At 46.5% G+C, this 22,298-nt stretch overlaps 1 protein-coding gene across 2 annotated transcripts in view; it reads left to right on the forward strand.

Moving 5' to 3' along the window:
- The window catches only part of ABTB3 (ankyrin repeat and BTB domain containing 3), a 300,970-nt gene that overhangs the window by 187,038 nt on the left and 91,634 nt on the right, over nt 1–22,298 (forward strand). For both annotated transcript variants that reach the window (XM_036093514.2, XM_036093515.2), the window contains exon 3: nt 1,784–1,988. In XM_036093514.2, the coding sequence (XP_035949407.1) occupies nt 1,784–1,988 (205 nt within the window). The remainder of the gene's footprint in view (nt 1–1,783; nt 1,989–22,298) is intronic.

Below are 22,298 nucleotides of genomic sequence, written 5' to 3' on the forward strand. Positions count from 1 at the left end.
TTAATGTGAAAAATACCTTCCCAGCAACCTATAAACTAGTGTTTAACCCAACAAATGGGCGCCATAGCCTCACCCAGTTGACACATAAAATTATTCATCACAAGTATCTCAGATGAGTGTTTCCCAGAGTGTGCAACACATTCCACTGGACGAGTGGAACAGGGCAGTGCATTCAGTAACATCGGTCATGGAGTGATCCTTTTAAGTTCTATTTTAATTCTGATTGCTTCAAGAAGAAAGGCTCCATTTGGTATGAGCCCCTAACACTTTTCTAACACTTATTATTTAGAACAACAACAACAACAACAAAAAAAACCAGGACCAGAATTCAGCTATAAATTAATTATACTGTTTTGTTTTCATCAAATTAACTTTTATAGTGATCTTCTGTTTATGGCAACTGATACTGATCTTCTGTTTATCATAAGTGACAGAACATTTCCTTTTTAGATATCCATATTAAAAAAAAAATCTAAGTGAATCCATTTATTTTTTTTAAAGACTTTATTTATTTACTTGTCAGAGAGAGAAAGGGAGAGAGAGAGCATGAGCCGGGGAATCTGCAGGCAGAGGGAGAAGCAGGCTCCCCACTGAGCAAGGAGCCCAATGCGGGGCTTGATCCCAGGACCCTGAGATGAAGCAGACGCTTAACGGACTGAGCCACCCAGGCGCCCCTAAATGAACCCATTGAAAGTTAAGTAAACCATGGCACAGATGGGACTTGGATACAGCTGCACTCATGAAGGTGGTATACAAACAACCTAAGTTCGGGAAATGCCATCTTAGCCTAGAAAAGTCAGGGCTTCCAGGCCCAGCCAGCCTCCCAACAGGAAGGTCCTCCCTGTGCGGCCAACCGGGGAGCATGCATTTGGTTTGATGAAGAGAAGGCTGGTTTCCTTCGGAGAAAGACTAGAGTGTACCCCAGGTTTGCTAGTGCAGAGAAGAGTAAGACAGAGCCCCTGTCCTCAAGGAGGATGGTTCAGTGCGGGGATTCTGGAGCCAGACTGCCTGGGTTCAAATCCTGGCTCTGCTGCTTGTGGCTGCTGGTTGACCTTGAGAAGTTATTTGACCTCTTTCCTCCTCCATAAAATGGGTTTATAAAGGTACCTGCATTGGGGTGCTTAAAACTGTGCCGGTGCGTAAATGTCGTTTAAGACTGAGTTGCTGCCATGGGGAAGGACCCACAAGGAAATGGCAGCTCTAAGCCAGCGCTCTACCTGCTGTGATAAGAAAGTGCAGTGTGACACACACACAAGGGAGTGGGGGAGATTCCAGGAGGACTTCCTGGAGAAGTCAATATACCAGCTGATACCTGGATGATCAATAGGAGTTAGCCTGGAGAAGAGGAGAGACAGAATGTTCTGGATAAAGGGAATAGCCTATGCACAGGCTCAGAGGCAAGAGGCAGTATAGTGCTTGACTATACTTGTGACTGCAGGTAAAGCAGCACTGGCTACAGCAAAAGACGTGACCAAGGGTGTGTCCCCCAAGGTGATGCGCACAGAGGGCTCCCTGTGCCTTGTTAGAAGCCGTGGGTTCCAGAAGGGCAGGACTGTGATTATCTTGGCCGCCCTCTGTGCTTGAAGTCGCAGCTCAAACCTGGTAGGCAGTGGCAGTCATGTGGTGACTGGACAGATGCTTTCCTCTCTGCTCACTGTGGGACCCGGAGGACCGCAGCAGTTGAGTGAGGGAGTCCCAGGATCGGAATCTCTGCAGAGGTCTTCAGCACATCTCTGCAAGTCATGGCCGCCTGAAGGATCTGAAATCTTACTTCTGTCCACAGGTGACCTGGTGTCCCGAGCAATGCATCACCTGCAGCCCCTCAATGCCAAGCACCACGGCAACGGCACCCCCCTGCACCACAAGCAGGGGGCGCTCTACTGGGAGCCGGAGGCCCTGTACACGCTTTGCTATTTCATGCACTGCCCGCAAATGGAATGGGAAAATCCCAACGTGGAGCCTTCCAAAGTCAACCTCCAGGTGGAAAGGTAAGACTTGCTTTGGCTCTGGATGGCCAAAGAGAGGAGCCTCCGCTCTGGCCACCACCGCCTTGCGGTGGGTGGGTACTTCCTCCAGGGGGGCACAGGGGTGCAGGAGGGGAGTGATGCTGGCGGTCAGAACTGCACAGTTCCCAGAAACTCACTGGAGGGGTCCAGGTGGGAACCTTGTGTCCCGAGGGGGTGTCTGAGACCCAGGTGGGGTCTTTGAAATGGGTTTGCATAGGGTCGCTCCAGTTCGGGATAAAAACGGCCTGGGTCAGGAAGGGGGGTCTGCAGATTCCGAAGGGGTAAGGGGCTCTGCTGTGCAGGGTGGCATCCTCGTGAAGACAGCTTTGGGAGACGCTAGCTCCTTGGGTGGGAGGTGGCTTCATTTCCTCCTGGCTGCCCTGGGGACTCCCGCGGGGAACCATAAACACCTGCTCAGCCAAAGTGGGCCCCGAAGGTGCACAGGAGATGGGCTTGCTCAAGCAGAATCCTCAAGGGAAAAGAAGGAAGGGAAGGCTTCCTGGGAGAGGACACTCCCTCTGACCCAGCTTCTGTCCCTCCCTAGCACAGTCCCTCCGCTTCCCCGTGCCTCAGTTTCCCCATCTGTAAACCAGCAGCTCAACTAAGCAGTTCCCAGGTCCCCTTCTATCTGGAAAACTCCATGACTCTCCGAGGATGGTTTCACCCTCTCAGAGGCAGGCTGTCAGAAACCAGACTGCCTGGGAGCATCCCTCTTCCCCTAGGAACAACCGGCAGAGTCCATCTCCCCATGGCGCCTCACAAATCAGGCCCCACCTCCACACGGGCCTTTTACTCCAACTATTATAGCAGTGACCCATTTATCAAAAGACTAGTGAAGAGAGTGGGTTCTGGGATCCAGACTTCTGGCTTTAAATCCCAGCTCGTCCAATTAAACGTCAGAGGAGGGTGAGGGCCTTGGTAAAGCGCCTTAACCTCTCCGTGCCTCAGTTTCTTCATCTGCACAATAGGGCTACTGAAAGTAAATCCTGCATAGGGCCGTCGGAAGACTGAGTGACTTGAACAGTGCCAGCACATAGTAAGTGCTCAGTAAACGTTTGCTGTTGTTTCTGTTGTTGTAGACACTCTCTGCACGTAGGCGAACAACTCCCAGTTTGGGCTCAATGCGATCTTCTCTGTTAAATGGTTACAAGCCGTTTTGGGATGCTCACTGGCTGCTTAGCTCCTGCAGGGACGGACTGGGGCTTAACTGGGCTCCCTTCTAAAACCACGTCTCCTGGCTTTCATTTCCGGGAAGAGAACAGAGCATGAGTTAGACAAAAGTTGCTGAGGTTTTGTTCTTGTTTTGTGTTTGAGAATCCCGAGTTAGCATGAAGATTTCGGTCCCGCCTGGAGTTAGCTTCATCAGGCCTCCCGCGATCTAGGCCAAATCAGTGGGTACCCTGTACGGATTTTCACGTGGCCAGCATGCCCTCATTGGAGAGGTGGCAAAATGCCCATCATCCCTGGGCAGGTTGTAACCTCAGTGCGAGACACCCAGAGTGCTCCCTGTGAGTGTGTGGCCTTAGCACTGAGTGAACGAGCAGCAGCCTCGGCCTGCGGGGCATCTAGCTCTTCGGCCCCCCCCAACAGCCTGTACGATAGCATCTGGCTCACCGCCCGCCAATGTGCACATGACCCCCAGTGGACCCCCCTCCATCTCCAGCCAGGCAGTGCCCCCTCTGAGCTCCAGAACCTTCTCGTCCTACTCAGCCTCAGTTTCCCCATCAAGTCTCACACACCCAGACTGGTTCTTCTCATAGCACCTTATTCTTTTCTGCGTAACACTTACTGCAGCTGGTCATCGTGATTCTGTTACATGTTCGTTTATTGCCTGTAAGCTTCATGAGGGCAGAGAACACGTCTGTTTTGGGTTTTGGTCGCCACTCCACACCTAATGCCAAGCTCAACATCTGGTGCGTGGTGGGGAGTCAGTAAATATTTGTAGAAAGAATGAGCAAACCTGTCAATCTAGCTGCCTGTGGAACATTTCCATTTGGGTGTGCTCATGACTACCTCAAATCTTGACTACCTCCTTCCCCTAAAACCAACTCTTCTTTCTCTCTCCCTCATCTCTAAGAATGGTGTCACAACCAACCTGGTCACCCCTGTCAGAAAACTGGGCCTCACGCCCCACACTCCTTCCTCTCCCTAACTCTCTCCTACAGCCGCTGGTCAGCAGGTCTTACTGATGCTGCATCTACGACATCTCTCATTTCTCTGTCTGTTCCCCACCCCCAGAGATTGCTGCCCCTGTGTGGTTGGGCACCTTGTTCCCTCTTACTTCTGTTACTGCATCTGATTTCTAAACAGTCTCCCAGAGTGTGAGGCTTAATATCCTCTGAGCAGCTCCGTCCGCCTCACGGCCACCAGACTGAAACTTCTAGAATGTGAATCTCATTGTGTGATGGACTCCTTGCCCCCCATTCAACACAGGGGCATGGCCCCATTACATTTTCCATTACTCGGCTTCCATCTTCCTTCTGGAATCCCTTTCAGGATTCAGAGTGCAGCTGGAGTGGCTGTCAGTCTGAGACCATCTGAGATTTCCAGACTTTCTGGGACAAGATGTAAAGACGCATGAGCTTTGAGGGAGAGCAGAGTAAAGAGAACATGGCCCCAAATGTGTTGAGTCAGTTCTGTCTCGACCTTTCCTGTCTTCTTTGGTTGATTTTTCAGGGGACAGCACAAAATGCAAAGTAAAACTTGTCATTTTTGAGTTGTGTTCACTTTGGTCCTCCAGAAAGAGTGTGGATTTGGGAATGAGATTGACTTTTGGCCTTGTATCCCAGCCCTGCTTCTTCTAGCTCTGAGACCTTGAACAAGCCATTCCTCCTCATGGAACCTCTTTTCCTCAACTGTAAAATGAGAGTGGGACCAGCCTCACAGGACTGGTGTAAGCAGTGAATTCAATATGGTAGCTAAGCCACCAGCACCATGCCTGGCATGAGAGCAGCTCTCCTCCTCCTCACGCCCCAAAAGAGTAGCTGATATTATATGTCTTTTTATTTAGCAGGGCGGCTCTAAAATCCTGTTGTCCCTACAGAAGCCTGTGTGTGTTCCTTTTAGACAAAAAGCTATTTCTGCTGTTCCCTGATGGAATAGGCATTGGTGTTTAGCATCTGAAATCACACATGGAAGGGCTTCAGAGGAGAGAGGACTTCTGTTTTCAGTCACCAGCTCACTACCAAAACCTCTGAACAAGAATTTTCCAGTGGGTGGTGTACTCTAATTTGGAGTTGTTTATCTCTCTTTCTGTCTCCTCACCCCCAAAATCAAACAACATTTCCTTAACTCTTTATTTTTATTCTGGCAACATCCAGTAGGGCCATGGTGCTTATATGGTTTTTCACTGGACTATTCTTCAGGAAAGGGGCTGAATATCATTTGCTTTTGTCCATTCCCAGCAGAAAGTCTGGAAACATTTTTGGACTGAAATATGGATTGTTTGGTGCCTCAAATTGTCTCTGCTTGTCAGAAGAGCCTTCTTCCCTGGCTGGAGTATTTGGAAGTAGGCCTACATGCCCTGTTTTACCCTTTCATGTGGGCCCAGCTTGAGAGTTACTACATTTGTTTTGGATAGTTTCGTTTTTCACTGCGGGATTTTGAAGAAGCTCAGTGCCAGTGTGAAATTTCTGTAGTTCAAGTTTTTCCAGAACTTTGGCTACTAGTTTTTGAGCTTCTAAAATCTTGCAGAGCAGTTCTTTGGCTGGAAGCATGTACTGGGACCAGGACCTGTAAAGAGCTGGAGCTCCAGAGTGAGATAGACAGGCATGACCCAGACCACATGGAGTAGAGACTAAGACTAAAAGGCCAGACTTGGAATCCTGTTCAAGTCAGGTGTTTGCAAATTCAACATGGAGAAGAAAGAGGAGGAAAACATTCTTTATCAGGAGAATCTGATCTTCGGTATCGCTAAATCTTCTATGTGCCAAAGGCTGGTCACTGAAGATTTATGATGCTCTGCGAAAAACAATGCTAACCTTGCAAGTGCCTCCAGGAAGAGAGTAGCTTCAGATTCCACTGAAAGAAATAAATTGCAATTAATTATGGTACCCAGCCTTGACTCCAGCCCACCCCACCGGTTTGTGACTTAATTTTTTTTAATTCCTTAATTCAATTTATAATAAAACTCCCTGAGGGCAGTCTACCTTTTATATGTTTTTCTAGATCCCAACATAGTATTTTGTCACATTACACATGCTTAACAAGTATTTGCTAATTTAGTTAAAAATAAACACAACCAATGTCATCAGCAAAGCCTGTTTTGTATTGGAGCATCAGATGTTTTACAAAGAAATCTTAGCTCAGATGTCATCCTTATTTCTGACTTTCATTTATCTAATATTTCTAAGAAATAGGTAATAACTGGGTGTTATTCACAAACAATGAGTCATGGAACACTACATCAAAAACTAATGATGTACTGTATGGTGACTAACATAACATAATAAAAAAAAGGCAAAAAAACTTAAAAGAAAAAAAAAAAAAAGAAATAGGTAATTCTGCTTAATTTTTTCCTAGGACAGAACCTTCAGTAGTTCAAATTGAATACCAAAATAAACACATATCATAATACTAATCAATCAATAAAATCTTTCAGGTACTTCAGATGTTTTTACTTAAAAAACTCAGATTTTCTAAGATTTATGATTAGGCAATATTTTATTATATATATTTATATGTAAATATATATGTTTGATTAGGCAATATTTATTTTGTAAGGTTTATGTTAGGCAATATTTATTTTAGTAACGATAAATATAAACACCTTAATTTTGGTAGTAGAAGCTATATGAGACTGCTGGCTTTAAATGGAATCATCTTCAGTCTGTGACAAGATTTTCCTCCCCTATATCATTACTGGAAATATCGGTGATTCCTAGATGTGTTTGGCCACAGATGACTTCAGTAATGACCACAAAATGAAAAAATAGTAGGATAAATTGGACTATTTTGTTGCCTGAGGTAGCTGGTAATGCCTGAGAAGATCAGAGATGGGTTTTACCCAGAAGACTACTCAGTTAGGTAGTTCTGTCCTCCCCCGGTCTCACTGAAAGCAAACAAAAACACACAGCTAGGCAGTGGGAGCTCTTGCCCCTTTTGCAAGCAGAGCTGTATAAACAGATGTGGTGCACTGTCTACCAGGGACAGCTGAACCAAAAACATAAGTTACAATCACCAATCACCAACTGTTTGGGAGAAAGGAAACAAATCTTAACAAATGGAAGAATTTACACTTGAAGAAACAGAGCTAATAAAGCAAACATAGCAGACATTAGAAGTTAATGGTACCCAAATACATCTTCCAAGACACTCGCCCTGTCAAAAGATCACTCCAGCACATCAGTTCTTGATGCTTTCCCATCTGTGGCATATGTGACAGGTAATAGTCAAGTGTTAACAGACACCAGTGGGCATACTCCCAGGGTTATGCAAAATTTCCAGCATGCTATTATAATTCTTCCTTGTTCCTTCACCCTAAGGAGTACATATCAGAATGCAAGTGGGCAGAGGTTTCCTTGACACAAACAGCACTACTTAGTTGCAAAGGTTAAACCTACTATGACTGCTTAGAGCAGAAAGAAAACCTCTGGAAGGCCCAGTGTAGGTGGAAGGTTACCAGGTCCTTTCCCCTTCTGCACGAGAATTGGACCTTGGGTTAATTCTCTAGCTCTGTTCTCCTGGAAACATGATAAAAATTGCAGTATTAACTATGTTACCAAGCAGCAAATATTGCCTAATCATAAATCTTAGCATTGATAAATTTGATTTGGCCTGCTAGTACTGTAAATACTTTATAAATATCCAGAGCTTTGGGCTTCCCTGAATCCACTGGCTCTTGTCACTGGCAGTGACCTTGTAGGAACCTTGAAAACTCTATCTGTGGAGTTGCTACAAGAGATATTGGGGTTCATAAACCAGGATAGTTCTCACAGTCACTCAGGTGGATCTCATCATCTTGCACCTGAGTGTTACCTGGACAGAAGATAGCTCAAGGATGGCTGACTATAAGGACTCCCACTGAAGGGAACATTTGATGCTATCCTGCTGGGCCAAGTGTGACCTATGATAGTCCCATGAGTCTAAATGTTTAGTAGAGCTTAAAAAGACTTCTGGTGGGTGTTAAAGCCAGAGAACGAGGCTGCAGGGCTGCACAACCTAGAACAGTGTCCAGGTTGCACCCCAGGACTGCTCTAGCAAAGACCTCAAGGCCACCAGGGCTGGGCACAGACACTTAACTTCACACCATCAATGCTGAGCATTGGACATTCCTAGCAGGACCTCTGCACCATTACCCATGAAAGCTGAATGTCTCTACCAACACCCTAGTGAGATTCATGTTCCACCTATGTCACACCACTTGCTTCCAAATCAATGGAGCCCAGGCCACATGCCTGCACCCTAGCTGCAAGGGAGTGTGGAAAGGTGAATTTCTGCCTTGGTGAACCATGGACTAATAATATGGGAAATTCTCCAAACCCAGTAAGGTCATCAGTGGTTCTGGCCAAAAAAGTTGACAAAGGTGTACTATGCTCTTCTAATCTACTTGTTTTTAATATAAATAGCACACAAGTGAATCACTTATACAGCTCAGTACTTTTGACCATTGTTAGCTACACATCTCACAACTGATGAGCTTACACACCACAGCTGAGAACCAAAATACCGCCTCAACACAAGGACCCTTTAGACTAACACTCTGGGAACCTGGATAGAAAGGAGAAGGAGGGAGGAGGACTATTCCTGTCATCCTCAACAGGGATGCAGGATGCCTTTTCCTAGAGGAAGAATGCTACTTCCTCATCTTCCCAAACCCAGTGATCACGTCTGGCACAAAAGACCCGTCATATGCCCAGCCCAGTGCTACAGGGTCCTGGAGAAATCCAGAGTCAACAGAGACATGGGAACATGCTGGAGTGAGGGGGCCACAGCTGCAGGGCTGTATGTGGGCCTTGGTGGATTGGCGTAGAATCCCAACAACCATATAAACAAGGGGAAAAATGCATGTTGAGTTCTAAATAATTAACTTGAGAAAGTTTTAAAACATGATCTGTTCATAACTTGAGCATGGCTGCAATTTATTTCATCTGGCCAAGGTAAAAACAACTCTAATCCCACTATTTTTCAAACTGTGGGTTACAGCTCATTAAAGGGCCATTAAATCAGTGCAGTGCAGAGATTGGCAAACTATACCCCACAGGCCAAATCTGGCCCGCTGCCTGTTTTTATAAAGTTTTGTTGGAACACAGCCATACCTATTTGTGGACATATTATTTAAGGCTGCTTTTGCACTTTTGATTAGCTGTGTCAGAGACCAAATAGCTCACAAAGCTGAAAATACTCTTTGGCCCTTTCTAGTAAAAATTTTCTGACCCCTGATGTTGTGGGTTATAACCTAAATTTTTTTTTTAAAGATTTTATTTATTCATTTGACAGAGATAGATACTTGATCCCAGGACCCTGGGATCATGACCTGAGCCGAAGGCAGATGCTTAACGACTGAGCCACCCAGGCGCCCCTATAACCTAAATCTTTAAAAACTGAACTAGAACAGAAAAAATCCAAGTAGTCTTCATGAGGTAAGGTAAGGATGTTTTGTGAAACTTCCTTTTTTCCCCCACTATATTAACTTAACTGGAGATGATTAATTTGCCCAAGGTCATGTAGCTAAAGTTGGAGAATTAGTGTCTGAACTCTTGGAGTCAGGCCCTGGTCTGTGCTCACATTCATTAGGCTGTTCTGCTATCAGTGGGCTATGATTTCAAAAGAAATAATAATGTTTGAAAGCCTCACCCCTAATCCCTAGAATTTGTTTTATAATCTTCATGATTGTTTATAGGATATGAAACTAATATGTTCATGTATTAAATAAAATGTGGTGACTCCAAAAAAAATCAAGAAAGAAGACACTTTGAATCACCCATAAGCACTGTGACCATATAGGGCATATATTCTGTCTATATCAAAGTCTTTTGGTTGTTTCACAAAATAAGGACTATGCAGTTTTGTTGATCCATGTCATTGAGTAGCCTTCGAAAGCATGATTTTTCAAGGGACTGTTCCATCACTGGGCATTTAAAGTCAAGAGAGATCCGAGAACAGGCATATTGAACATGCTCCATGATGAAGAAGGTGAAGCTGAGCCCTAGTGGGATGAGTGGACTTGTCTGGGGTCATAAGTGCACCTGCAGCAGATTCACAGGGTGGTGCCTCGGGGCCTTTGCACAGGCTCTGCCTTCTTCATGGAACATTGCCTCCTTTCTACCTCTCTGTCATCTGGCTTAGTCAGTTCATCCTTCAGGACTGATTGTAGGCATCACCTCCTCCTGGAACCCTTCCCTACCACCTCAGGCTATACTAAGTGTAGAGGGCCTAGCTCAGTGCATAGCATATAGTAAGTGCTCAATAAATGCTCATTTATTATTTTTTTTAAGATTTTATTTATTCATTTGAATAAGAGCTGAACAGAGCTGGGTCGAAACCTGTGTGTTCCAACTCAGGCAGCCCTCAGCTTGGCACTTGCTACACCGTTCGTGTGTCCCAGGCCTCTTTTCCTCAGCTGTAAACAAGAAATAATAATTCCGACTTCATGGGGCTGTTTCGGTGCCCAGTGAGCTACCTTCTGCCAGTGCAGTATGCATTCACCGACACATAGGAGATGTTCCGTAAGTGGTAGGAATTATTACTCCCTTAATTCAGGTTGACACCTTCTTAGATATGTTCATATATATAACGCACTTCAAATCCAGCACACATTAGGTACTTTATAGATAATGGCCCTTGTTATTCTCATTGTCATGGTGCTTGGAACCTGAACATACACTATGGCAGGACTTCTCAGACTGTAATCAGGAATGTGCATTTGAATCCCCTGGGATCTCATTAAAATGCAGATTCTATTCATAGGTCTGGGGAGGGGTCCTAGATGTTTCCTTTCTAACAAGCTCCCAGGTGAGGTGATGCTGCTGGTCCCTGGGCCATACCGTGAATGACAAGACATGGTAGTTTTTTGTGTGTTTGTCATTCCTTTCCCCAACTGACTTCAGCCCCCATTTTTAAGTTACATAAGGGCAAGAAATAAGCTTTTATGGTGATTTTTGTCTCTCTGGTAGAGCTTGGCACATAATAGGCTTTGGGGGCTGGATTGAGCCTCATGAGATGCTGGATCTCTATGTAATTTGACGAAATGAGCAGATTCCAGAGGTCAGACCTGGCCAGCCTGCGGAACTGCGGAGCTGCAACAGCCAAGGAAAGACACTGAGTGTCTGAATATAATGATCATCTTCAGCCTAACAAGGTGGCCCCTCTAAAGTGGCTCAGGGATAGCAAATTAGCGAGAAGCGTGCAAGGCAAAGGTGAGGCAGGATTTCACAGGTGTCCTGTCTGGAGAGAGGCAGCAGGGCAAATCTGAAAGCTCACCAGCTTAATACTGTTGAACACATCTAGCCTCCCGGCCTTGTCAAATGGCTTTGACTCAAGAGGTTTTTTTCCTCTTGAGGGGCAGAGATTGTTCCTGACCACAGGTGACAAGCTGAGAGGCTCAAGTTCAAGAACAACCTTCTTCTCTCCCAACACACGGGGTGAGTCTGATCAGATGCACACACTGCACTTGTTCGTTTGAATATCCAGGTCTTCTCTGAATCCCAGCTAACTGGCTGCCACGGCGGTCTGGTCTCGGCTGACACAGCAACTCTTCATTTTATGGGAAAAGGAAGGCAAACCTCACCTTCATGCACAGAGACTGAGGAACTAGCCCTACACTGTCCAGTATGGTAACCACCAGCCATGTGTGGCTGTTTGAATTTAAATGAGTACAAATTAGGGGCACCTGTGTGGCTCAGTCAGTTAAGTGTCCAACTCCTTTTTTTAAAGATTTTATTTATTTATTTGACAGAGAGCGAGCACAAGCAGGGGGAGCTGCAGGCAGAGGGAGAAGCAGGCTCCCCGCTGAGCAGGGAGCCTGACGTGGGACTCGATCCCAGGACCCAGGGATCATGACCTGAGCCGAAGGCAGACGCTTAACTAACTGAGCCATCCAGGCGTCCCTAGTGTCCAACTCTTGACCTCAGCTCAGGTCTTGATCTAAAGGTCATGAGTTCAAGCCCTGCGTTGAGCTCCATGCTGAGTGTGGAGCCTACTTAAAATAATAATAATAATAATAAAATGAATGAATGAATGAATGAGCGAATAAAAATTAAACAGAACTAAAGCTTCAGTTCCTCAGTACCAACTGTCCTCATTTCAAATGCTCAATAGCTACACGAGGCCAGTGGTTCCCGTTTGGACATATAGGATGTTTCCATCACCACAGAAACTTCTATTGGACAGCACTGAACTGGAGGCTCAATGCAGGTGGCACCCCCCTTTTAGAAAAACAGCCCATGAAAATCAGCGCTCCCAAAGCAATATGTAAGTAAGGAGTCCTTGTAGAGACCAGGGACCAGCTCACCTGCTGAGGCATATTCCATGTCCCCATGTTTTGATGATCTTAGAGCCCAGTATTTCAAAACAGCCATCATCAACATCACCCCCAAATTTTACAAGGTATTTGTCACATACAGTTCTCCCTTCTGAGTGCATTGGCTCACTGAATCCTCCCAAGAATGTTAGGAGTGTATTAGCACCACCTTTCATGACTGCTGTCTCTCCCTTCCCATGAAGAACGTCAGGCTCAGAGAGATTGTGTCGCTTGCCTACGTTGCACAGCTAGTCGGGCGCGGAGTGGGATGCAAGAACAGGCAGCTGAGTCCAGAGTTCACTCTCTCAACCGTGTGCTGTGCTTCGGGGACAGGAAGGATTGTCGGGCTTAAAGGGGAGGGCCCAAGGTCCCTCCGAAGGTTAAAAACCTGAAAATCTCCAACCAGGAATGTTCTTGCTTTAATATGCTTCCCCCTTCCCTTCCCTTTTCCTTCTAGCATTTTCCCTGGCTTAGGCCTCCATAAATATTGCTAATATAAATGGAATAATGATAATCAAATCACTTCATCTGATTAGACAGCAGTTAAACCTCTTGGAGAAACACACTCGCCTCCTAGAATGAATTACTATCAGCATAGAACCTGCCTCTTCAATCTTCACTGCAGTGCTACTTGAACTTTCCCTTTTTTATTTAATTTTTAAAACTTGTTTATTATTTATTTTATTTATGATTGAACTTCTTATTCTGTTGTTCGTTCTTCATTTGTTTATTCAGCGAACATGAGTTGAGTGCCTGAGCATAGTAATAGTAAGAGCTAGTGTCCATTGAATCTTCTACGTACATTGCAAGTACTTTGCATGAATTAACTCATTTGTCCCTCAGGATAACCTCATGATGGTAGGCCTTCTTGTTGTCGTCCCCACTTTCCAGATGGGGAAGATGAGGCAGAGAGGTCACAGGGAGATTCACGTCCAGCAGCCGGGCTCCATTACCTGCTGTTGCTGTGTGCCAGGCCCTCTGCTAGGGAGGGGGGCCCCAGGGGACCTCCCATGGCTCCTCCCCCGTGCAGCTCATTCATCATCAAAGAAAGAAAGGCCAAAGGGTCAGAAGGGGGATGCAGATAAACTGCCACAGGGGACCCAGGAAGGGGGTTTTGGAGGCGGACTGAAGCATGGGTAAGGTCGGGCACTCCCGGTGAGAAGGAGGTCTCCCGAGTTCCGTAGACCAGCGAGTCCGACTGCAGCAGAGGCCCGGCTGACCTTCAGCTGGCTCGTAGAGGTGCAGCTGCTTGGCCAGCTGTTAAAATGCTGAAATGCTTCCCTGTGAGTTGGTGAAGAGCTGCAGGCCCAGATGCCCCCCCCCCGCACGACCCGGCCATCCAGCACGAGCAGCAAGGCGTCCGGGTCCTCGGCGGGGCAGAGGGGGCCTCTGCTTGCATCAGGGCCACAGGACGTAGGTGGTGCCTGAGCCGTATCCAGAGTTACGTATTTAGAGTATCATTGCTGAGCTGAAAGCGTGTGGGAGGGGCGCCTGGGTGGCTCAGTGGGTGAAGTGTCTGCCTTGGGCTCAGGTCGTGATGCCAGGGTCCTGGGGTCGAGCCCTGCATCGGGCTCGCTGCTCAGTGGGGAATCTGCTTCTCCCTCTCCCTCTGTTGCTCCCCCTGCTTGTGCTCTCTCACTCTCTCTATGTCAAATAAATAAATGCAATCTTGAGAGAAAAGAAAGAAAGAAACAGAAAGAAACAGAAAGAAAGAAACGAAAGAAAGAAGTGTATGGGAGAAAATTATGTCCTACAGGTGTTGTTGGGCCTTGGTTCCTTCAATGGTGGGGTGAGGGTGAAGGTTTGAACAAAGGGAGAAGCCTAAGCCAGATAAGCTGCTCATCCTTCGAGACAGCTGCATCCTCACCGCTGCTGTGAAATCTTTGCTGCCCCCCCCGCCCCCCGCCCCCAGCAGGACAAGGCCTCCCCTGTTCTCTGTGGAAAATGCTAACAACACTTGGTGCCATCGTGTGCCAGGCCCTGGCATGAGCGGACTTCGGGTCACCCGACTTAAATGTCCCAATCACCCTCTGAGATGCTGTAGTTATGCCTAGTTTCAGATGAGGAGGGAGGCTGAGAGAAGTTCAAGGACTTGCCCAAGGTCACCTGGCTAAGCTTGTGAGTGGCCGGGCTAGAGGTTGGGCCCGAGCACTGTGAGTCCAGAGCCTGTGTCCTCCCGATCGCCTCCCGCATAGCCCGGGCTGTTGCTGTACTACTATTTGCTTCCATGTCTGAGCTCGTCGGAGGCAGGGACTGGGCTTTGATCAGCTCATGCTCTCTCTGGCAGCCAGCCAGGGCCTGGCACAGAGTGGACGGGGACATAAAGACCAGTCTGAGTGCAAGGCAACAGGAGAGCGGAGCCTGGCATGAAGGTTCCTGCAAGAGCCCCGAAGACAGATGACAAGCGTGTGGCTTGACCAAGTGCCATCTCCCATGGCCCCTAGCAAGACAAGTCACCAACTGGCCTCCTCCCTTGGCCTGAACAGTCCCAAGGGAAACTACATTAGCCTCCTTGGATTTTTGGTTCCTTCTCCTTTGCTGGGAACTGGCAGCCCTCCGAGTGCCCTATGTCTGGAGCCTCGGGCACTGTGCGTGAATATCCTGCACATGTAGGGAAAAAATTTTTTAAAAGAACATTAGCGAAAATTAGCCCTTGAAGCTGCCCAGTGCAAACTGAGGGCTGGCCCAGCATGGCAAGGGCCAGCAGGAACCCCGGGTGCCCGGGAGCAGAAAGGCCTGTGAAGAAGGGACACTCCCCGAGGTCAGCCTGCTTTCAAACCATCTGTCCCGTGCCAAGTTTCCGCTCTGTTTTATCCTTCCAGAAACAGGGATATTGACAGCCAGCACATACCTGAGTTTTACACCTTATGGAAAACAGCCCAGGCAGTAAATCTGGTCATTTGCCCAGTAGACACAGCATCTGAGTTGATCTTGCATTCTTCAAAGTCTGACTTCCCCCGTGAAACATACACGTGTCTGCGCGTCTCCTAGCCGACCATTATCCTAGGTTTTCACTGATTCAATCACATCGTCCCCTCCTTCCTTTTTGCTCTCCTCATGGACTGCACCTTTTTACAACTGTAATACAAGGTGCTATAAATTCAAATTTTTATATTATTTTTTTTACCGAAACATTATATATGCTGATTTTTTTAATTTTGGAAAATACAGGAAAGCGCAAGAAAGAAAATTAAAATAATCTATAATTCTGCTATGCAGAGGTAGCTGAACTGATTATTTGGTACCTTTCTCATCTTTGTTTTTAATACAAATAGTGGGGCTTTTTAAAATAACTGTACTGTGTATGTGTATATAATTTTATATCTGCTTTTATTTCACGTAGTATGCCATAAGCACTTTTCCTGGTACTACTACAGAACATTCATAAACATCATTTTTTTTTAAAGACTTTATTTATTTATTTGACAGAGAGATAGAGAGCACAAGTAGGCAGAGGGAGAGGGAGAAGCAGGCTCTCCGCTGAGCAGGGAGCCGGACGCGGGGCTCGATCCCAGGACCCCAGGATCATGACCAGAGCCGAAGGCAGCCGCTTAACCGACTAAGCCACCCAGGCGCCCCCATAAACATCATTTTTAATGACTGCAAAATATTCCATCTTGTGAATGCACCATAATGTACCCAGTGGTTCCCAGGTTGCAGGTCATTTGGGTTGTTTCCAGTTTGTGAATTGCTCTTCTTTTAAAACTACACACAGTAGTATGACTAAAACATCAATGCAGAGGGAACGGATATAAAAAGAGTAATCTCTTTGGAGTAGAGCAACTGAGGGGTTAACTCATGAGGCTTCTGATGGTGTCTTTGAGTGAGAAATTGCAGAAAAGGAGAGCCCAGGGAGGCAAGCTTACCCAGCCCCATCCCAGATCCCGTGTGTCATTGTGTTCCACGGGAAGAAATGCCTTGTGGGAAATGTAAGGAGAAGTGGCCCCCACCTGACCTGCAAGGTGTCTGGCCACAGTCACTATAAAAATCTCTTAAGTGAGCACTTCATCATGTCTAGGAGTCTTCCACACATGCAGTCTCCCTGCATTCTGGGAGTGGAAAGACCAGCCAGGGTTGTTTTTCACAACTTTTTTTTTTTCTTAAGATTTTATTTATTTATTTGACAGAGACACAGTGAGAGAGGGAACACAAGTAGGGAGAGTGAGAGTGGGAGAAGCAGGCTTCCCGCTGAGCAGGGAGCCCGATGCGGGGCTTGATCCCAGCACCCTGGGATCATGACCTGAGCCGAAGGCAGATGCTTAACGACTGAGCCACCCAGGCGCCCCTGTTTTTCACAACTTTAAAGAGACTGGCTCTAGAAAAGTCATGAGATTTGCCCAAAAGCCATGCAATGAGTGGCCAAATTGAAACCAAAGAGCTGCTCTAGGGATCTCTGGAAATCCCCACCCTGCTTCCCATCTCGCTTCTAGAATGGAGCAGAGCCTTAATACAGCTTCATCAGAAAGCAAGTTTTGAGCAGGTGCCGTGGACAAAGTTCATGGTGTATTCCGTTGGCGGTGTCCAGCGATTAGGAAGTCTCCACAAATTCCAGGAAAGATTTGTTGAAGGGTTGTGTTTGTTTATTATTCTGGATTTTAAACGGCTCTGTTTTTGTTTTCCCCGTATGTAAGAAACATTGCCCGTGAGGGCTTCCTTGGGTCTTTCAAACTGGCGTGAGGAATTCTGTCAAGATTTAGCCAGTTGGGTTCAGGCGGGCCCAGGACTTGAGGCTGAATGTGCTGGCAAAAGAAGGTGGCTATTTTCCTGGGCTTCTGTTTCACTGAAAAGTTCAAACTCCCAGGCTGCAGTGAGCATTTTTTGGCAGTCTTCTGTCACACTGTCCATTATTAGATCCTTACACAGAATCTCACCCTTTACTTGGAGACCCTATGGCAAGAGGATGTGGAAGGAACATCCTGTGAAGAAAAAAAGAAATCAGTAAATAGGCAAAACCAAGGACCCTCTTGTTGAAAACATGAACAGCACGTTCCACTGTCTTCAAAACCTTCCCTGGAGGCGTTGTCCCTCTTCAGACCCCAGAGCACCTTATAAGACCATCTCACAAGGCACTCTTCATGGTCAGCCTCACATTGTAGTTATCTGTCCTTCCTTCCCTGCTGGCTGACCACCTGATGCTCCAAACCACCAATCCAAAGACTCAATCGAACAGGTACATAAGGATAATTAAGGACAGTTAAACAGACTTTAGCCCTCAGGGCTGTCCTAGAAAATTGGGGATGTGTGGCCACACTAAACTCCTCTGCTAGATTGAACACCAGGGTCCAGGTCTTAAATCCTGTGTCTTCCACAAAACTCAGCACAGACCCCTGCTCTAAGAAGACAGTCAATAAACAGGGAACAGGTTAAGTGATCAGCCTGCTCCATAAATGGCCCTCCCTGTTCACGCATTTAGTATCTCTCAGATTCATCTTCCACAATGTCTCCTACCCCCTTATCCCTTCAGCTGCCTCAGGCCACAGAGTCCCCTGAACTTGCTCTGCATTTCCTCAACTAACTTCCTCTGCCTGGATTCTTCTCCCAAGCTCCTCTCTCCCCCCACTTCCAGGCTCGGGGTGGCATGTCCCACACTCCTACCCCCTCTCACTGCAGCTGATTTTGACTCGTCCTCCCAGAAGATTGTATGCATAAAGCTTTTTTAGATAGCTTCTTTTCTCATGTTTTTCGCATGACCTCAAGAGTTTGTTGAGGGCAGGGACCTTTTCTGGTCTCACCAAGTGTATGAACTGGTACACAGCAGTTCATTTATTCATGCATCCATTCAACACTATAGAACATCTACCATATGCCTGACAAGGAACAAATGCATAAATTATAATAAAGTATCCATCACAGGTAAGTGGTGTAAAGAGAAATAAAACTGAGTCCTCAAATTATGTACAAGTGATGTAAGTTGCTGTTTCAGGTAGGGTGGTCTGGGAAGGTTTCTCTAAGGAGGTTGCATCTGAGCAGAGACCTAAAGGAAGGGAGGCAGTAAGCCATGTCAGTATCTGAGCACAGATCTTGCCAGGCAGAGAGAACAGTAAGTGCAAAGGCCCTGGGACAGGAACATTCTTGGCACATGCAAGATACAGCAAGGAGGCGAGTGAGCCTGAAACAGAATGAGTGGGCAGGGAGAGTGTAGGAGATGAAGTCCAAAGTGGGCAGTCAAATCTTGCAGAGCCTCTTGGGCACACAGAGTAGTTTGGTTTCTATTACTCCATGTGTGATGAGTCGCTCAGTAAATGTTTGTTAAATTGAATTATTTGAGTTTAGTTGAATGGAACTGAACCGAACTGGGTTTCACTGAACTGAACAGAATTGGGTCTCACGTTAGGATGGACAGCATACAGTTTCTGGACCATGCGATATCCCCAGTCTGTACTTGTTACCTACAAATGGAAAAGCACTATGAACAATCCCATTAGCAACTTTAAAACCTGTTAGTGTATGAGTTCACCTGTTCTGGGAGAGACTGGCACAGCCTTGTTCCAAAAGCCTTGTGGACAGTGACACTTTTGACAGACCCCCCCCCCAACATGCACTAGTTTCATTGTGGTGGATCTAAACTCAAGAGGAATGTGGTCCTAATGCCTGGCATCATTTACATTTCATTTCTGACTTTCTTAGACTCTGAAGTCTTCGAGGGTCACTGGGATTGATTCTGGGCCTTTGGCCAGGGTTCTGGACCTGACTTTTAACATAGTTTTTACCCAAGCCTGGTTCTCACTGAATCTTAATTATGTGGATTCCTACCCTTAACACAACTGAAAATAAACCACAGTTAGCTATTTTTATAATTTTACTTGGTTCTTTTTTTTTTTTACTTGGTTCTTATAAAAACATTCCAGGGAACCATCACCCACCCACAGTAAAGTGGGAAACCCACCAGAATTTAAGCTAAGCAAATAAACATGTGTTCATTCATTCAAAGAATGTTGAGGGCCTATGAACCAGGCACTGTACTAAGTACTGGGGATCCAGCAAAGCACAGGATACGTCCCTGTTCTCATGAAGCTGATGGTCTAATGGAGACAGAACAAACAAGGACACTAATATAAAATGTCACCTCGAGTGGTGGCAAGTGCTACTATGTGCAAGTTTGGGGGGTACAGAGGTGAATAATCCATGCCTCCACAATGTGATCGGGGTGGTTATAAAGGCATGAATTATAACAATAATATAAGTGGTATCATGGAATTATGTACAAAGTGCTGTATGGAGGTGGAGGGAAACAAGTAGCTAACTGTATCATATGGGGGGGCGGGGGGCTCTTGGTGAATACATACCAGAGGAGGTGACCTTCGATCACTCTCTTAGGATTTAACTGGACGGAGAGAGTGGAAAGAGGGAGGAAAACAAGAGTAGAACAAAGGCAGGGAGATGGTAGCAAGCATGGGCGTTCCAGAAAAGACTGGTCATTTGGTGTGGCCGGAACACACTGGGGCTGGACGGGTATGAAGTGGGAGCACAAGACAATGAAAACATATGTGGATTGAGGCCAGGCCAAGGAATTTATGCTTTTATTAGACAGATTTACAGGTTACTGCATTCATCTTGGCAGCAACATGAAGAGATTGGTAAGAACAACCAGAATGAGGAAATTATTATGAAAATAATGCAGTGGTCCGATTCTAGAAAGAGTCTGTATGTAAGTGGCCAATCAGCTAAATCTGGAGTGTGGGACTCACAGGGTGTGGAGGGACTGGGAGTCTCTAGTCCAACCATCCATTGGATGTTTGGATCTCCTTCCTAATGGCCTCCCCACGGGATTGTCCAACCAAGGCACCAGTCCTAGAGGCTTCCTTCCCATTCCAGCTTCAGATTGCTGAGACTCCTCTGAGGTCTTACTTATGTGGAGCTGAAGTCTGCTCCCGGGAGCCACCACCACTACTCCTTCTTTTGCTCCCATTTCCAGTTGGGAACCCCGGGCCCATGTGACTTGCTGGGATTTGGCCACTGACCCAGTTGAATGGCAGCACCAGGATAAAAACCCAGAGCTGTCTGACTCCAGAGCCCTGCACTCTTGGAAATAGCTATCGATTTAACTTAACAAACATGTACTTAGCACCTATTACTATGAAAATCCCTGTCCTTGATATCATAGGGGGAAACCTAAAGTAAATAAGCATGGTTAATAATTTCCAGGGCTCCCCATTCTAGTGACTTGGACAGTGGAGTCAACACCCAAGCATTGTGATAATGTGTACCTGGCTTTGGCTTGCAGGGTGGCTATTTCAGAAGAAAGTGACTTACATTTCATCCATTGCATGGTAGCACTCGGGGGACCCACCCCCACAGAGTCCCTACCAGAGAAAGAAGGCTGTATCCGGGGAAGATAAAGGAGGGAGATGGACTTAGAAAGATGGAAGGCACGAAACCGGTGTGTATAATCAGATTTGAGGAAAGCGAAGCTTCAACTTGGACACAACCCAGTGGTGAGCAGAGAGGAATACAGCAAGACTGAGAAGCTAGAAGCAGAATGAGAACAGGTGTAAGGAACAGATGAGAAAAACCATGAGAACAGAGCCTGTGCACTAAGCATGTGTTTGGGGGCTCTGCCTCCAGGCAGTCTGTGGTATTGGTGCAGTTTGGGCTGGAGGGCTTAAAGGAAGTGGACAGGACCCTGACAAAGTGAGGGGTTTGTGAGTGCACTTACCTTCCCAGTTGTGTTTTTTTACCCTGATGTTTAAACTGGTAACACCTTAAGACCATATGCGTTAGGTGCCTGATGCACATGAAGATGCCTGAATGTATATCTTCCCCATGATTGTACTTCCACACCTCTGTTACCTGTTGTGCTCTCCATGGCCCTTCGAGGAAGGACCAGTGGGCATTATCCTCACTGTCCAGGTGAGAGAGGGATCTAAGGGTTAGGTGACATCTTTGCCTCCTCCCCTCACCGCTGTGCACCCAGCTTCCATTCAGAACCAGTGCCCACACCCCAGCAAAATCCAGACATCCTGACCTGCTTGCCAGCCCGCATCCCTCCCCCTCCGAGAAGTGCTGTTTCTGGCCTGGCTGGGTCTCCCTTCCCCAGGCCAGGCTCATCCCTGGATGAGGTTTGCTTTGGTCCCTCCGGTTGGAAATTTCTCTGCCTGCCCTGGGGCTGGCCCTAGAACTCAACGCCTTCACCTGCTGATTTGGAGAGAGAAGCTGCAGGACCTCTCCTGAGGGGCCTAGACAGGTTGTGGTAGGCGGGGCGCGGACACACCCAGTCTTCTCGCCACCTAGCAGATGAGCAGCCCTGGATATTGTGTGTGCGCAGATGGAGAGGCTCGAGCTGGAGCACTGCCCTGTTCAAGGAGTTTCAGAGTCCAGCCTACGAAATAGCCCTTTGGCATTTCCGTTTATTAAAATCAAAACCTCCCTTTCTAGTTTCTGTCATCTCTCCAGATCCTGCAAAATGTAAAATTGGTAACGTTTAGTTAGAGAAGTAAATTGCACATATGTTTTCTTCTCATGCATGTGGAGATCCCATAAATCTGCTAAATGGCCACATAGTTGTTTTTATGGGTACCAAAACTGCCTCTTTTTGACCCTAGTCTCTTCCTTGATTTTTAAGGCTCTCCAGGAAGTTCTCTTTTCTTTCCTTCCTTTCTCCATGTTCCTTTTCTGTTCTCTTCTTACTGGGAAAATCTATCCCATTTCCATCCGCTACCTTTTCAAAGGACCTCCCCATTCTACATGGTGACACTCTCTTTTTTACTTTATTATTCCAGTTATTCTGGGGGCTTTGGTATACTCTGAGACAGATGATGCTTATCTAATAATCATTTATAACTCACCTAACTCTGAAAAGGATTTCTGCTAGATTCACAATATGAGTGAGACAT

The sequence above is a fragment of the Halichoerus grypus genome, chromosome 6 (genome assembly GCF_964656455.1).
Source record: "Halichoerus grypus chromosome 6, mHalGry1.hap1.1, whole genome shotgun sequence".
Lineage (NCBI taxonomy): Eukaryota > Metazoa > Chordata > Mammalia > Carnivora > Phocidae > Halichoerus > Halichoerus grypus.